The 16,078-nt window shown below is 39.0% G+C and overlaps 1 protein-coding gene across 3 annotated transcripts in view; it reads left to right on the forward strand.

Annotated features, from left to right (window-relative positions):
- LOC119177242 (CD109 antigen) overlaps nucleotides 1-16,078 on the forward strand; it is a 134,114-nt gene that overhangs the window by 74,577 nt on the left and 43,459 nt on the right. For 2 of the 3 annotated variants that reach the window (XM_037428673.2, XM_037428674.2), the window contains 12 exons: nucleotides 953-1,026; nucleotides 2,066-2,117; nucleotides 2,238-2,311; nucleotides 4,544-4,583; nucleotides 4,701-4,785; nucleotides 4,909-5,020; nucleotides 5,378-5,599; nucleotides 7,288-7,638; nucleotides 8,550-8,741; nucleotides 10,643-10,792; nucleotides 10,882-11,004; nucleotides 11,321-11,375. In XM_037428673.2, coding sequence (XP_037284570.2) covers nucleotides 953-1,026; nucleotides 2,066-2,117; nucleotides 2,238-2,311; nucleotides 4,544-4,583; nucleotides 4,701-4,785; nucleotides 4,909-5,020; nucleotides 5,378-5,599; nucleotides 7,288-7,638; nucleotides 8,550-8,741; nucleotides 10,643-10,792; nucleotides 10,882-11,004; nucleotides 11,321-11,375 — 1,530 coding nt within the window. Of the gene's footprint in view, nucleotides 1-952; nucleotides 1,027-2,065; nucleotides 2,118-2,237; nucleotides 2,312-4,543; nucleotides 4,584-4,700; nucleotides 4,786-4,908; nucleotides 5,021-5,377; nucleotides 5,600-7,287; nucleotides 7,639-8,549; nucleotides 8,742-10,642; nucleotides 10,793-10,881; nucleotides 11,005-11,320; nucleotides 11,376-11,998; nucleotides 12,141-16,078 lie in introns of all 3 variants that reach the window. The other variant, XM_037428675.2, reaches the window with a different exon arrangement.

The raw sequence follows: 16,078 nt of genomic DNA on the forward strand, positions 1-16,078 counted from the left end.
AAATTATGGAACGTCCTCTGCAATAATGCTTCTTATAGCCCGAGTTGCTTTGGGACATTTTAACGATAATCCAACCAGTCTTTTCACTTTGTAAAAGTATGCAATTAAGAAAGGAGAAACAGTTGTCCACACTGCAGCCCTGCCAATATTTTATGCTTCTTTACTTCATTCCCTTTCTTGTTTGTTCCTCTTTTTTATCATTCATGTCCCCACTGAGAAGCATGTAGGTGAATATGCACTGGTTAGCCTCTCTGCTTTTCAGTAATGAGCTCTCCTGTCTCCCCTTGTGCTCGACAATGGGAAATCTTGAAATCCTGTGGAAATTCCTTAGAAATAATAATGTATTCAAAAGAGGGTTACTCCATAAATGTGAAAAGTTGTGTGATAAGTGTGCCTTATCGATTCCATCCACACCTGGGTATCCCAGTTGCTTTAAATGTTGACAGGAAGGGGGCGGGTTGCATCCCAGCTGTCACTAGTGCTTCTTTTACTTGTGCTTAGTGCACTGATGTAGAAAAAATCATTTTTCCTAAAAAGTGAAGCACTGAAAGTAATAGTAATGCATCTAGTTACAATAAAAAGTTTGTAGTTTCATTAGAAACATGCATTGCTCCAAGTGTTTATGTACTAATTTACGAGCATGGAACGCACTCCCTCCTGTGTTTGCTGTCTAGCGGGATACGTGCTGCTACCTACCAGAACCACGTCGCTGGGCGGAGACTGAACTAGCTTGCTCATAGCAATCTGAGAAAAGAAACAGTGTGGTAAAGCTGAACTTGACCTTGGCTCTTTATGTCAGAAATGTAGAAAAGTTCATTGCTCAAGAGCTATTGAATGCTCTATAGTTGTGTCTCATCATTAGCCATGGGGTTTACTGAGTTTCTGCTTTCTCTTGTGATCGTGGGTTATGTCTTAGAGTACCATAGTAAGTCAGTCTTGTTCCTCTTTTCAGTCTTGTTTCGTGTGATTGTGGTGGATCCGTATCTTCTACCAACCGTGACTGGTGCCATGGATGTATTCATTGCTGTGAGACAATTTGCCCTCTCATTTATTTAGCGCCTTTCAAGCTCCGTGCTCCATAAAACATTCTGCACATTTCTTATTTCTAGTACTAAAGTTAATTTCTTTTACGCAGTATAATAAACTGAGAATGATTGCATCAATGTGAACTATTGGTACACAATCTTGAGCTTTCTGTCTTTTGAAATGTGGTGTTATTGTGTACAACTTTACCTGTGCTGGAAGAGTGCTAATCTTTTCTCTTATTCAAGTCTGGCAGTGTTCTTGATAAAGTGTATTTAAATTGTCTTTGCTGAAGCAATTACAAAGTGAGCTGAATAGTGTATGTAGGATACTACAGGCTATTTTATAGAACCTTTCTTCCTCACTCATGCTAAAGGAGGAAAACAGGGCAAGGCATTAAGTACAGGGCATATAGTTAGTTCGTGGGACAAATATTAGCAGAGTAAAGAGAGCAAGACATGGCTTTTGTCCGATGCATAATTTATGAGCATCACATACACTTAAACATTTCTACGATGAAATGGCCTGCATAGGGAGAGTTTCCTTGCATTCTGCCTATATTGTAAACATGACTGTTTGAAACTTCTAAAATGTGACCTTCATAAATGAGTAGCAGAGACAAAGGCAGAATTTCTTTTTTTTTTAGTGGATGGGCACACTTTTTTAAAAGGGTAATTTTTTGCTATGCCATGGCGAGAAACAGTATGAGGAGGGGGGGGGCGGGGGGCACGAGCGCGGTGTGCTATCACCTGGCTATGCCACTGGCGAGTAGTTTGAAGGTCCCAAGTGCTTTGTTCTAAAAGCACATGACTCTGCCAAGTTTGTAATTTGTCATGATGTATAATTAGTATAAAGAGTTGTTTTGGTGTTGTCAATATAGTAGAATGTGGATGCTTCTATACTTTTTAGCCATTACCGCTGTGTAGTTGCTCCATAATTGTTGCTGTGAAGTTAAGTCTAGCAAAAGCATAAATTATAAATGATTTTTTCTGATTGTTTCTAGAACACAGTGGTGAAGTATAAATTTTTGCATATTTTTCAGGATGCAAAGGGCAACAGAATTCATCAGTGGGACCGTGTATTTACCCAGCGAGGTACGTAAATTATCTCTGTTAAGTGCATGACTATTAATCAGTCTACCAAACATCTATTTGATAGTATTTGCCTTCTGTTACTAGTGGTTCAAAAAATATCTTGCCAACTTCTTCGTACAGGCATTTACTCATCTGAGCTCCAACTTTCTGATCAACCTGTTCTTGGAGACTGGACTATTAATGTGGATGTACTGGTAAGAATAATTGACAATGAATGATTTGAGTTAAATCTCTGTGTGTGTGTTCACATGGTAATAGTGAGTAATTAATAATGTATGTGGTCATTAGTAAGCTGACTCGAAACGTAGGGTAGTATTAAAGTTTCTTTTCAATTGTTGTTTGTATACTTCTTCACCACCAGGAATAGAACTTTTAGGACTGAGTGAGAGGTGTGTTAATTTCAAGGGAAAACTGGAAGAGTTTACTTTATCAAACGTTTTTAAAAGTACCTTAGAGTTCAGAAGTTGAAGCAAGGAGCAATAAAAATTCAGACACAGAATAGAAGCCAAAATATTTCTACTTGCTCAGTCACCCGCATTTGTTGGTGGTTGACTTTAAAGGGACACTAAAGGCAACTATCAAGTCGACTTTGATTGTTGAAATAGCTGCCCAGAAACCTCATAGTGTTACTTTTGTGCCAAGGAAAGGCCTATTTTAAAATAAAATCGCATTTTAGTGGTCCGCATCGGGTTAGCGCACTTGAAATTACCCGCCTCAAGAAGCGGACCGACTGGACCGACTCGCATCACTGTTTCCATGCACAACATTGCCCGGTTTTTCTGTGCTACTAGCAGCAGACTGAAAGCAGGAGAAGCCACAGCAGCAATGGCCATTGATCAATTTCCCACCATTGGTTCAGAGATGGCAGACATTTTTTGGTTCAACTACGCCCTGCTAGATGGCACCACCTATCCAGTGTAACTACGCGAAAATTGAATTTTAGAACCACTTGCACCATTTCCCATGAACCATGCCCCATTCCCCATCTGGTGGTTCTTTTTTCCATGAAGCAAACATAAACGAACAAACGGTATTTTATTGCATCTCTTGATGCACGGAAGGTTCTTTATTTAGTGCAGCTAGATTGATTACTAGTGATTAATTGTAGGCGGTCTGTCTGATGCCATCGGGATCATTTGGAGAATGTCCTACTGCGGCGCATGTGTTCTTGTGCATTTACCTTGATTTCTCGGTAAGTAGGGCACTGGTGATAAAATTGTCGTTTTAGATGTTGTCATACATGGAGGTTTCCCTCAAGTAAACTGTTATTTGACTATAGTGTCCCTTTGACCTAATCACTCAATGTTTGCTGGAAGATGTGTCATGGCCTTCTTTATAATGAAAATAAACTTATAAGTTCTTTTTGTTATATAGTGCAAAGCTTAGCTGTTTGCTCTGTGCATTTATTAGCAGCATTGCTTTGGTTGCATTGATTTTCAAGCCTTATTACCTATAATGGAGCAGTATAAAGTGGTTTCAGTAGCATAGATGATGGTTCTGCAATGCTTGTAGGGCATAGAAATGTGCACGCAATAACTTGGAGAGCTAAGGGAAATTAGGTCTGTTCTATGACCGTGTAATACATGTGAGCCATTCAATGATCTATGCATAGAGCTTTTTAGAGCTTAAAGCAAAGCCTTCCTGCTGGGAACTGAGAAATGAGCTAAGACATGTTTGTAAATGAATGGGTAAAAAAGCTTGGATGAAAAATGAAAAACCCACCTTGGGGTGGGGTGTTCGAATCCTGACCCGATGATCACAGGATCGAATCCTGGCTGCTGCGGCCTCTTTTTCAATAGAGAATAAATCTAGAGGCCCTTGATATCATGGTTTAGGTGCAAGAACCCCAGGTGGTTGGAAGTTCAGAAGCCCTCAGCTACAATGTCTCTCATAATCGTATCGTGGTCTTCCTATTTTAAACCTGAACAATTATTATTGTTAATAAAAATTGAAAATTTAGAGGACTTGCCTTTAGGCATATTGTACATTAATGTGACTGGTTTGTAATTTATATTTCTATACAGACTGCTCTTGTCAAAAAGAACCGATTTTTAAATTTTATATCCATCTGCTCAATCCTTTTAGTTCAGGTGCATGCTAAAGAACCCCCAGTGGTCCGAATTTCCGGAGCCCTTCATTACGGCATCTCACATAATTATATGGGGGTTTTGAAATGTTAAATCCCAATAATTAATAATATGAATCCTCTTAGTCTACTTTTTTTTCATTGAATTTACATTTTAGGTCACTGAGTGGTCATAGTTTCAGTTTTTGTTTGCACATGACTATACAGTGACCTGAATTTATATATATTATATATAGTGTGTGTCAGCAACTTTGATGGAGCATTGTACATGGCTGACTGAATTTCAGAAGCTTTATAGAATTTGTGTATATCTGACTGTGGTTCTCGAAATCTTTAACAGGGTCAGAAATTCAAGAAGAGTTTCACGGTCGCTGAATATGGTAAGTTAGTTCCTTATTTTCTGTTTTGTGGGGTTTAAGATGTGCTATTGCAAGAATATTTAAACTAAAACTGTGCTTGCAATTTTTTTTTCCTTTGCATGCTTTGCTCATGTACAGTGCTGCCAACTTTCGAGGTTAAAGTGGGCCTTCCTGCATATGTCACTTACAACAAGTCAGAAGTTGTTGCGACAGTCACAGCTACGTGAGTCATTACCCTCAGTTTATATTTCACATTGTAATTTACTGGTTGGCAATATACCCTTCTTTGTTTTAATAATGGAATGAGATGAAGAATTTTATGTATATTTGAATTTCACGTCTTCAGGTACACATATGGCAAACCAGTGAAAGGTACTGTTACACTGACAGTCACTCCTCGCACCCGATACCACCAACTGAATCCAAGACCTTATGAGCAGTATCAGACAAAGACATCAGTGAGTAGTGATGAAGTTTGCTTAATCACATATGGTAAATTAGTTCTGCAAGTGCAACGAAGGCTGAGGAGGTCTAATGAAAAGGGAAAATTATTGAACACATTTATAACACGAGGCTATAAGCACATGAATTCCTTGTAAATAAAGCTTCACAGTTGGTGAAATCCGGCTCTGGGGTTAAGTTTTTTTATCAAATATGAAGTCTTTCTTGAAAAGATATGCGTAGATTTCTTGTAGCTTGGTGGTGCTACAAACAATTGGATGGCAATTTTCCCTTTTCATGAAAAGCTGCTTGCCTATTTTCATGGTAAATTGTGTGAGATACATAACACAATTCCTTTTTCTCCTGTTCTCTAGATTGATGGCAGTGTGGACATACCTGTTGCTATTGTACGGGACCTTTCCCTCAAGACAGACTTCTTTCTGCGAGAGATTGAATTCTTTGCCTTGGTGACCGAAGAGCTGACTGGACGCAAGTATAATGCAACAAGCTACATCATAGTCTATGACAAGGAGATAAAAGTCGAGCTTGTGAAAACTTCTGAAACCTTCAAGCCAGGCCTCAAGTATACCTGCTTTGTGAGTTACTGCAGCCTTCTCTGTCTCTACGAAGTGGAAAGTCATTGCCATGCCTAGCTTACTATCAAGGAACCCAATCCCAAACCATGCTGCGTTTTCTCACTGTAGCTCAAAGTGTTAAAAGATGTGCGAGAAGATGTGTGGGAAATGCGTAATGTTCCCTTTTAACATTGGATTCAGTTCTAGATCCTTGTACTAGTACTCCGCTAACATTAGCACCTTTAGGATGCATTGAACTTTTTGCAGGATGTGTTGGAAATAAGTATATATTTGAGTTATCCCAAGGAGAGCAATCTTGTGAGCTGAAGCAAACACACTTAATACTAGTGTAAGGTTGACCTTACTGCATATCCTAGAATCATAAGGAAAAGTCACCAGAAGCCCCAGGTAATTCTGTGTTAAGTGATAGGCATGATGGTTATTTGAGCCATTAATAACATCCTCTTGTTTCTTGTTTGCCTGCATATGCTATCTAAAAGTCGCAAGTAAAGGAGTTCGGGACTTCTGTGGCAGAATATCATAGATTAGTTGATCCTTGTGAGATTAGAACCTTGCTGTAGTAATGCTCTCTTTGTTCAGTTATCATATGAACTGAAGAGAAACGGATTGTTTCCCACCTTGCATGCTGAAGCAAAAGACCACACTATGGATAACATTTTTGATTTGCTACTGAAATAAAATATAGGGCAATATAAATTGGGTTCTCTTAAATGTAATAGACATTCCAAGAAAATTTAATGAACAAACTATGCCACTTCAAGATTAGTACATTCCTAAGTGATCAAATTTTTCTTAATTTTCTTTAGTGTGTACTTACTAAAGCAGTGTCATGATTGATCTAAGTAGTGCGTGTATTGTTTCTACTTCTTAAAGAATCTTCACATTCTGATATGGCGTTGTTGGCAGCATTGGGATTTTATTATCATGTTGTTGGGATGGTGAAGAAAGCAGCTGCAGCTGGTAAAGATCGAACTGTTTATTTGTGTGAACTTTTACCGAGAAAAAGAGTAACACTCGAAGTGGAACAATATCAGTGTCCACAATTGTCAGACGTTGAATGATCTGATTGGTGGAATGCGTTGTTTTTTATACATCGAACATTGAACCTTCCAGCATTATTGTGTGTGTTTGCATACACTTGCGAACAAACTCAACTACTCGTGTCCTGTGTATAATCTTAACAGAATCATTCCAAACAATCCAAGCTTCCCCAAACCTCGGGACATGGCCTCGTCGTGGTGATCTAGTGGCTAAGGTACTCAGCTGCTGACCCGCTGGTTGCGGGATCGAATCGGGGCTGCGGCGGCTGCATTTTCTATGGAGGTGAAAATGTTGTAGGGCCATGTGCTCAGATTTGGGTGCATGTGAAAGAACCCCAGGTGGTCGAAATTTCCGGAGCCCTCCACTATGGCGTTTCTCATAATCATGTATCAATCAAATCAATCAACCTTGCAGGATGGTCGGCATTGCTAGGAGTTCTTGTGGGTGAAATTTTAATGCATCAAAAGAAAGCAATGAACGTGCGTGGCAGTACACTGGAGAAGATGTGTCATGAAACAGGATGTGTACGATGAGAATGTAATGATTGTTTCATATTTTTTTAGTGTAGTTAGAATTGATCCTGCCTTGTGGCCTTTTTTTTCCCGTGGAAAATGTGCAATGTAAGTTCTTGGGCTTTACACCGACAGCTCAAGGTTGCCTACCAGGATGACACCCCTGTGAATGATGCAGTGAACCAACTGACTCTGCACTATGGCTTCAATTTCAATGAAGAGCTCTGGCAGAGCAGTCAGCATTGGGTGCCACAAAATGGTGTCATACGCTTGGAGTTCTTCCCACCAAATGAAAACAGCACAGTGATTTTGGGTCTGCGAGCCGAGTTTCGGGGTCAAACCTACTACTTGGAAGGCATCTATCCAGCCAAGTCTCCTAGTCGTAGTTTTCTTCAGGCTGTGATGATCACGGAGGAGCCTAAAGTGGGTGATATTGTTGAGTTTGAAGTGAACGCCACTGACACCCTCGACCATATTGTCTATGAGGTGAGATTTATGTTGCTCTGTGACTTTACTTCAACTTTTTCCCCTCTCTCTCTGAAAGAAGAAACTGGCAGATATGTTGTTCAGCTGTTAAATTTTTCTGCTTTTCTATGTTCAAATATCTTACTGGTAAATGTCACTGTTTTCTCTGACTTGAAGTCGTGCACAAAAGCAGAAAATAAGCAAAATAACATGGATCAGTTAATAGTTTAATTATGACCTTTTACCTCTTATTTTCAATACAGAATGATGTTCACAACTTGGAAATTGCATATTTTATAGAGACTCCATCAACAATTGATAGTTTTTTTATGTTCTCTTCAATTTTTTTTGCTTCTGTTTTTGTCAAATTTTTTAGTAATGAATAAGGACTCTCTACATATTTTTCAGAATTTTGAGGGATTATACAAAAGTTTTTTGCTTCTGTTTTTGTAAAATTTTTTAGAAATGGATTAAGACTCTCTACATTGATGTATATATTTTCCAGAATTTTGGGCGATTGTACAAAAGTTCGGTGTTAGTATGTTTTCATTTTATATCATTTCATTTATTGTACCCTCAGTGCTGAAGCACTTCAGAGGGCAATATTAAATACAAATACATGGAAACATAAGAAAACAAGAAAAAAACCTTAAGGGAGCTTAAATACAACTAAAGGTGGCCTGGAAATTTTGATAATGTCGGCATTGACAGCAGGAAATCAGTTCCAGCCTTCACAAGTCGTAGCTAAAAATGAGTTATGGAAAGCTGTACAAAAAGGAATGACTATGATCAGTGTGTGAAGATAGATACTGAGAAAGAGAGAATGTCATTGTGTAATGAATAGTTATAAAATATGTAATGAAAACAATAGGATTCTTTATTTTTGAGCTTGTGTGGCCTGTTTAGTGATCTAGCTTTTCTTTGTACTGCAGGTAATGGGGCGAGGAGACATAGTGTATGCGCAGACTCTTCCAGTGTCTGGTGTACGGAGCTACCGATTCAGCTTTTCTGCCACTTTCCGCATGGCTCCAAAGGCACGAGTGCTTGTCTACTATGTCAGGAAGGATGGTGAAGTTGTGGCTGATGCTGTTAATTATGATGTTGGAGGAATTCTTCGGACACCTGTAAGTATATATGTATGTATGCATGCATGCATATATACTTCTTTCACGGTACAATACACTACACCATTGCTTGTACACAAGTTTACCTGTTTTTTAGAGGACCTTAAGTGGCCAAGTTGCCCAAATATTTAAATTTAGTAACGAACAGAAAGAGCATGACAATGTTGCCGGCACAACTAGGTCAATTTAGTAAAAGTTTTTGCTGTGCTAATCTATATATTTTATGCAATTTGCACAAAAGTAATTACTGCTTCTCTTTAAGTATAAGTGTGGAGTGTTTAGATGTTGCGCGCAAGGATGCGCATCAAACTGTTATAAAACAGGGCAGTATTCATGACCCAGTTTTTCACAGTATTACAAAAGTTTCACAAGTTTGTTTTCAATCAGAGGAGTGCACGTTTCAAAGACTGAATGTTTATTCCAGTTATTTCAGAGCGAGATAGCTAGTAACAGTGACAAAGTTGTCTTCTTGCAACAAAGCCAGCGAGTTGGTTTTGAACTGCATATTACAATCAAATGTCCCATATTCTGTTTTGCTGTCGTTTCTATGATGACATGATATAGGCAGAAATGAATATCTTGCCTTGCACCAAAAGTTTGCTTACACCGGCACTACTGCTCAAATCGCTGTAGAAGTGGTACCCCATCGTGCGCCTGATTTCTTCAGTCATGAGTTTGCAACTATGTACTTAGCCATTTTATTTTGGTTCAACACTAGTGGCGCTGTTTGCTCTCCTTTTTGCTTTAGTACCATCCCGTTGGGAGAACTCTATTATTATGGTGCCTTGCTGATGTCATGCTTGGGATTTGTCAAAAACTAATGCATTGTAAAACATCCACATATAACTTGGATAATGTTATTCTGCCAAGAAAAAATTACTATTTCAGTATGCTCAGTTCTTCAATTTCCAGTCAAATGAGCACTTTTCTATGACAAATTTTATTTATATTTGGACTGTTTAGTTTGAGACATCAATTGAATCACTGATATCTCATGAACTGAGGAGATGATGAACCAAAATTACTGATGTCTCATTGATTCTTGGTTGGCCGTGCTCTTAAACCAACCAATCTGAACTCGAGATATTTTTACAGGGAAAGCTGTTATGAGATCACAACAAAGGTCGCGTGCATCGCTGTAGTCTGCCGCCACCACTGCTGGTGTTCGTAACCACTATCACATGAAATAAGAAAAAAACCTAGTAAATAAAAACACCAAGGACACAGGGGGATTCGAACCCTGGTCCCCTTTTGAAAAACACCAAGGACACAGGGGGATTCGAACCCTGGTCCCCTGTTTGCCAGCCTATTATTCTACTGCAGAGCCACGCCATTGTTTGAAACTCCGTTGCGAGCTTGCCTTAGGTAGGCTTGTTGTTGGGGAAGGAATGGCATTAGTATGAGTAATAAAACGTTTTAGAACAGCAAAGGAACAACCAGGTGTCACACAATGCATATTGCATGATGAGAGGGTTGTCCGATTCTCCAACCCATTGCAAAAGCTTGTTCGTGATCATTTATTAACTGTGGGGCATACTCACTTCAGGCATAATTCATTGTCGTCAGCCACTGCATAAAAAAATTTGCACAAAATTCCTCGCTAGTGCGTAGCAGATACCATGCGTCTCCAAAGAATGACGAAGGATAGCATAATGAATGCCAGCCTACTATACAAAAATTATGATTATTTATGGCGTAGTGGGTGCTCAGCAACTGTGCTTGTAGCAGTTACCCAAAGAGTGTTTATAAAAGGCTCTGAAAGGCCGCTCTTAATGCTTTCAGTGTGACTGTGCTGTGCATTCTGTACAGGCCTGGCGGTTTCTTTTTTCACCCTCAAATGTGATAAAAATGTATATTGCAGTTAACACAAATCTCACCTCCTTGGTGGCTATTTATTGCAGGTTCACGTGCAGACAAGCATAGCTGAAACAAAGCCTGGTGGACAAGTGAATGTATTGGTATCGACAAAACCTAATGCCTACATCGGTGTTCTTGGTGTTGACCAGAGTGTATTGCTCCTTAAGAAGGGCAATGACTTGAGCCAGGAACAGGTGAGCCACTTCATTCAAATGCAAGGGAAACCTGTTTATATTCTTGGGAGGCGGGCAAAATTAACAGAGTTTACTTTATGATATGGCAGGTCATAGAAGAACTGGAGTCATTTGACAGTGGGAAGAAGGCAAAGTACTGGCCTCCATGGTACAGACGGCGTAGGCGTTCCCTTTGGTGGCCAGGATCAACAACTACACATGATCTTTTTAAGGTAATATTAAAGTTATGATATTTAAATTTCAGGCACCTACTTTTTTCAAGCACGCAGCTTTAATGAGAAAGAAAGCAGTGTTTTAATTGAAACAAGCAGTGGCATGATTTGTTTCAAAATAAATATTTGTGTAATGTGGGACACTTGTAAATAGTGGACCCAAATTTAGTGGGCAGTATTGTTCCTACTTCATTGCTAGTTGCTGTTTTGCCCAATTAATTTGCTTTTTGAAGGAAACTGTACAAGGAAATATTCAAAAGGTTCTTGCAAATAATTTGTGTTGTGTTGCTCATAAAATTTCTTGTAATCTATGCAGGATGCAGGCATGACTGTCCTTACAAATGGCCTTGTGTACGAGTTTGATGACGCCAGTGAGTTGAATGGCTGCTTTTAGCTTGCTTCCAATGTTGAGAGACCCATTTATTTCATTTTAATATGCTGTTAAGTGCATTATCATTTTCAGCTTGATTGCCTTAGTTGGATACACAAGTGCCCTTATTGTGATCATGAATGTTATTTTCAGGCTTAAGAGGAGCATGTATAACTTCTCTAGAATCGTTTTCGATTATGGGCCTTGTGAAGTGGTTAATTTGGAATCTCTGATGATAGGGGATCATCCGCATAACTTTTTTTGCATGTATTTGGGAAATAATCTTGGTGTCATTTGGCATTAAATGTTTTAATCATGTTATGATTACTGTTAGGCTAGTTGGTGTGCTCTGTTGTTTCAGCAAGAATTAATAGTCAAAAGCTGTTGTAGTTGGTCATAGTACTATTTGTTAATGAACTGAATGTTTGTAATTAAAAATAGTTTTATGTTGAAAGGCAAAGAAAAGATAACATTACAAATGTCATCATATGGCTTTTGTAATATGAAGGTAGCTTACCATAGTTTTTAAAAAGCCCTGGAGAACTTGCTAATGCCCACCCATAGTATTCACTATTGTTGACCCTTCCTAATCTTTTCTCCATGCCATAATTGCCAACCCCTCAGTCTACTATCGTTCCGGATTTGGTGGCGACTTTGAGCTTGAAGACTCTGCATACAGTGGGGGATCGGCAGGTCATAACGAGGGAAATCAACGACTGCGACGCTTCTTTCCTGAGACTTGGCTGTGGAATAACACCTTAACAGGGTAGGCTTTTGCTTCTAGCATGCTTGGCCTATTGATCCTAATAAAAGCCGTTCCAGCCTTGCAGACATGTTTGCAGGCAAACTGCAGTTGTACATTAAAATATCAGTACATGGACAGCCAGAAGGTACAGGTCTTTGATGACTGCATAATTTTCAGTGGTACATCAGCTTTGAAGCAGGCAAACTTTGAAGTACACACCAGTGTGTGTTTGTGTATCACACGTTACACTAGATTGGGAGCATGAGTCGTCACAGAGGCACTGTACAGATTTGATACATCCCAGATTATACATCTAAACATACACCTGATAAAAAGAAACACACACTGACAACAAGCTTTTCATAACGATAAGCTATGTGGTGTCATTTTTATGTTTATCATGCAGAGCAGCTCACTGGTGCACACAGTTCAGTTATACTTTTGGATGCTCAGTACATTCGAAATTTGGCAGTGCAGTCACAGTGAGGGAATGCACTTAAATGGTGCGTGGTACTACAAAACTGCTATCTCCAATTTTGTCTGATGTAATTTGCCTCCTACTCTGTCCAAAGACTCCCCATGATGCTTTGTATTGCTACTGAAAAACTTTAAGAGGTGAGGTAGTGTATAGCCTTTTAGAGGAATCAGGCTGCCATGTTTGTAATGAATGGGTAAACTAATCAATAAAAAAATGATACAAAAGTTTTCTTGAGACTTTAGTGTTTTGCTGAGGCTATTTCTTATCAGATATTGATAGGAGCAGTAGTTCACATGGGGGTCGTGCCAGGTGGCTTTTAGTAAAATTACAACTCTAGTTGACTACTATAAAAGTAATTTTGTCAAGTACCAGTAGTCTACCTAGCCAAGTATATTTCGCTGCATCTGAAATTTTAGTTTACACAGCTTGATTTTGCATCTATGTAAAGCTGTGGATCTAAACACATGCACACGTTATATTAGTGTTTTTAATTATGCCTGGAATATTCTTGATTTGTGCCTCTGCCTTGGTCTTAGTAGGTATACAGTAATAAAAAAAGTGTGAGATTCCATAAATTATTGTAATTGTGGGAATTTCCATAAAAATGCTGGCATATTCTCTGACAGGGCATTACAATATGCTTTGAAATACTGCCAGTTTGACTATACACATGTTTGTGTGGCTGGAGGCTTTATTATTTGCATAATAAAAGCAGCAGACATGCAGAAGCTTTTGCTTTTATTTCTGCACTCTGTTCACAGGACCCATTGCTTTTGCATTTACATAGTTATAGTGTAGTACAGCTAGTACTGTTTGCTGCAGATCAACTGTTGTCACCCAGTTGACAGCACACCACCACATGTACTTCTTACAGCAGCATCTCTTTCTGAGATGTTTGCTTGCATACACTTGGCGTGCGCATGGTTTTCTTTCTGCTTGTACCTGCAATGCATAGTTTTATTAGTAACTTCATAGGTATGCAAAACTCCACAAATCACTTTTGTTTTGTGCTCTCTGTTAAATGCAAATTAATTGAATCTTCCCTAATGTGGATACTGCATTTTTGTAAAAGGCAAAAGCAAAAATGCTTGAGATTTAGCTGCTCGTGAAAAAACTCCTGGTGAATGGATTTTCGCAACTGCGTTAAGAACCTTTAAATATTAGACACAGCCACCTGCCAACTGTCCAGATGTTTTTTTGCAAGTCTCCTTTCTCCTTAAATTATGACCAATCCTTTCGATCACATGGGTATACCGACAAATCTCTTAAAAAAACTACCCAAATACCCATCTCCTAAATGATAAACAAGCCATAGCATGTAGTGTAACTTGAAAGGTCCTTGTAATTATTGTGAATTGTGAACACGATGTCTCCAATTCTGAGAACGCACGAAAATCTTGGAACCTTCCATAGTAGCATCCGTCATAATCAAGACAAGGTTACAATACGATTAAGCTGTATTCAGGATTTCTGATGCTGCTCCTCTTTTTGCTACTTTATGCAACCATGCGGAAATCGCTTATGATGTACATCATTTGTATCACAGTAAAAAAATGTGATACAAATAAGAGCTTTCATATTCCTGTTTATGAAATTCGGAGATTAAAAGAAAACTTACAAAGCAATAATTACTGGGGCATTATGCCCCATGTTGGGGAGCATTTTGCTAATGACACTGGAAAACTTGCTAGCTAACCTAGCTCGGAGTAAAGCAATAGTATCGGAAATTTAAAGCATATAGCATTTGCACACGATTAAAGGACTTCTGCTTCAGATGCCTGGCTCCTTTTGCCTTTTTAGTTGCCAACAACTTCACATGCCCCTTCAAAGATGTAAGACTATGCCGGAATATGGAGGAAAACACACTATATTACACAACATTAAGAAGTTATGTTGTTTATGATTAGGAATATTTCAGTGATATTATTTGTTGTCATGTAAGTGCTATGATTGTTTTATTTATGAAGATACTCATAAACTTTCCACCTAACTTGTACACAAACATTTCAGTAAACACTTAAAAATATCTGTCCAAAAAAAAGAACTTGTTAGCTTACATAAAAAAACTTATTTTTAACATAGTATGTAATTGAAGCTCACGATGGAGTCTCGTGAACTAAGAATATGTTGGATTTGCTGTGCACCAAATGCATGTGAAAGTAATATTTTTTAAGTACTCAGTGCCAGTGAAGCTGGCATAGATTTTTTGTATGGGTGGCTGTGCTCTCTCAGCTCATAACCACTTCTTATGGTCCCTATTAGCTTCATATTCATCTGCAGGCATCTGTGTCACTGTATATATTGTTATGGTAGCCACTATGTGCATAGGAGCTGGGTATTTCCTGGCGATCCCACTTGTTGAGCTGCTTTTTTGAGTGTTTACTTAAGAAAGCACTGAAATCTTTCCCATGATTATTGTACGATGTTAATTTTTGAGCACATCTTGGTGCCAATGAGAGCCTGACTAAGTGACTATGTGGATAGTTTGGTGGTTGTTTTCAAGGCACTCATCCCTTTACCATTAGTCTGAGTTCACCCAATCTATAATCTCACTGACTGATGAACAACAGAAGTTCAGTGATGATCACTGTCATGCATGTACTTAAAAATATCTGTACCTTAGGATGCTTCCTTTCAATTTCCCTACTTTAATTGCTGCTGATACAGTATTACTTTGGTTATTACATTTGCTTTAGACACATATCCTACGTCTGAACCTCAACTTTCAAACCTCTACTTCAGGGCTGTTCTACTATCCGTGTTTTTCACTGCTGGCTACTTTCTTTGCTACTGCTTTTCTGACTGCTGCTTTCCTAACACAAGCTATTCCAAGTATGGGGAAAAATTAGCATACAAATGGACTGATGTGAGATATAGATGAGTACGGTTGAACCGTTTTTTTTAATCTCTCCTGTTCTCTTGCTTATATATATATATATATATATGCAAGACATCTACTACCTAATCTTTTTTACAATTGACAATTCTGAATGTATTCTCAGATGTTGATAGTTACGGTGACACTGCCCCGCCACGGTGGTCTAGTGGCTAAGGTACTCGGCTGCTGACCCGCAGGTTGCGGGATCGAATCCCGGCTGCGGCGGCTGCATTTCCGATGGAGGCGGAAATGTTGTAGGCCCGTGTGCTCAGATTTGGGTGCACGTTAAAGAACCTCAGGTGGTCGAAATTTCCGGAGCGCTCCACTACGGCGTCTCTCATAATCATATGGTGGTTTTGGGACGTTAAACCCCACATATCAATCAGTTACCGTGACACTAAAAAAACAAAAACTTCAGCAATAAACTTGTTTAGAATCAACGAAACGGTACTATGAATAGTAATTTCACCACAGTAGGCGAAGTGGAAACTCGAACGGCAATATGATTGCTCTGGGGTTGTTTCCTGCGGCCCAGAATTTACAGCTGTAGCATTTCGGAAGTAAGATCTGATGTGGTAATTGGGGAGGTTGCAAAGTATAGTT

Source organism: Rhipicephalus microplus, chromosome X (assembly GCF_043290135.1).
Source record: "Rhipicephalus microplus isolate Deutch F79 chromosome X, USDA_Rmic, whole genome shotgun sequence".
Taxonomy (NCBI): domain Eukaryota; kingdom Metazoa; phylum Arthropoda; class Arachnida; order Ixodida; family Ixodidae; genus Rhipicephalus; species Rhipicephalus microplus.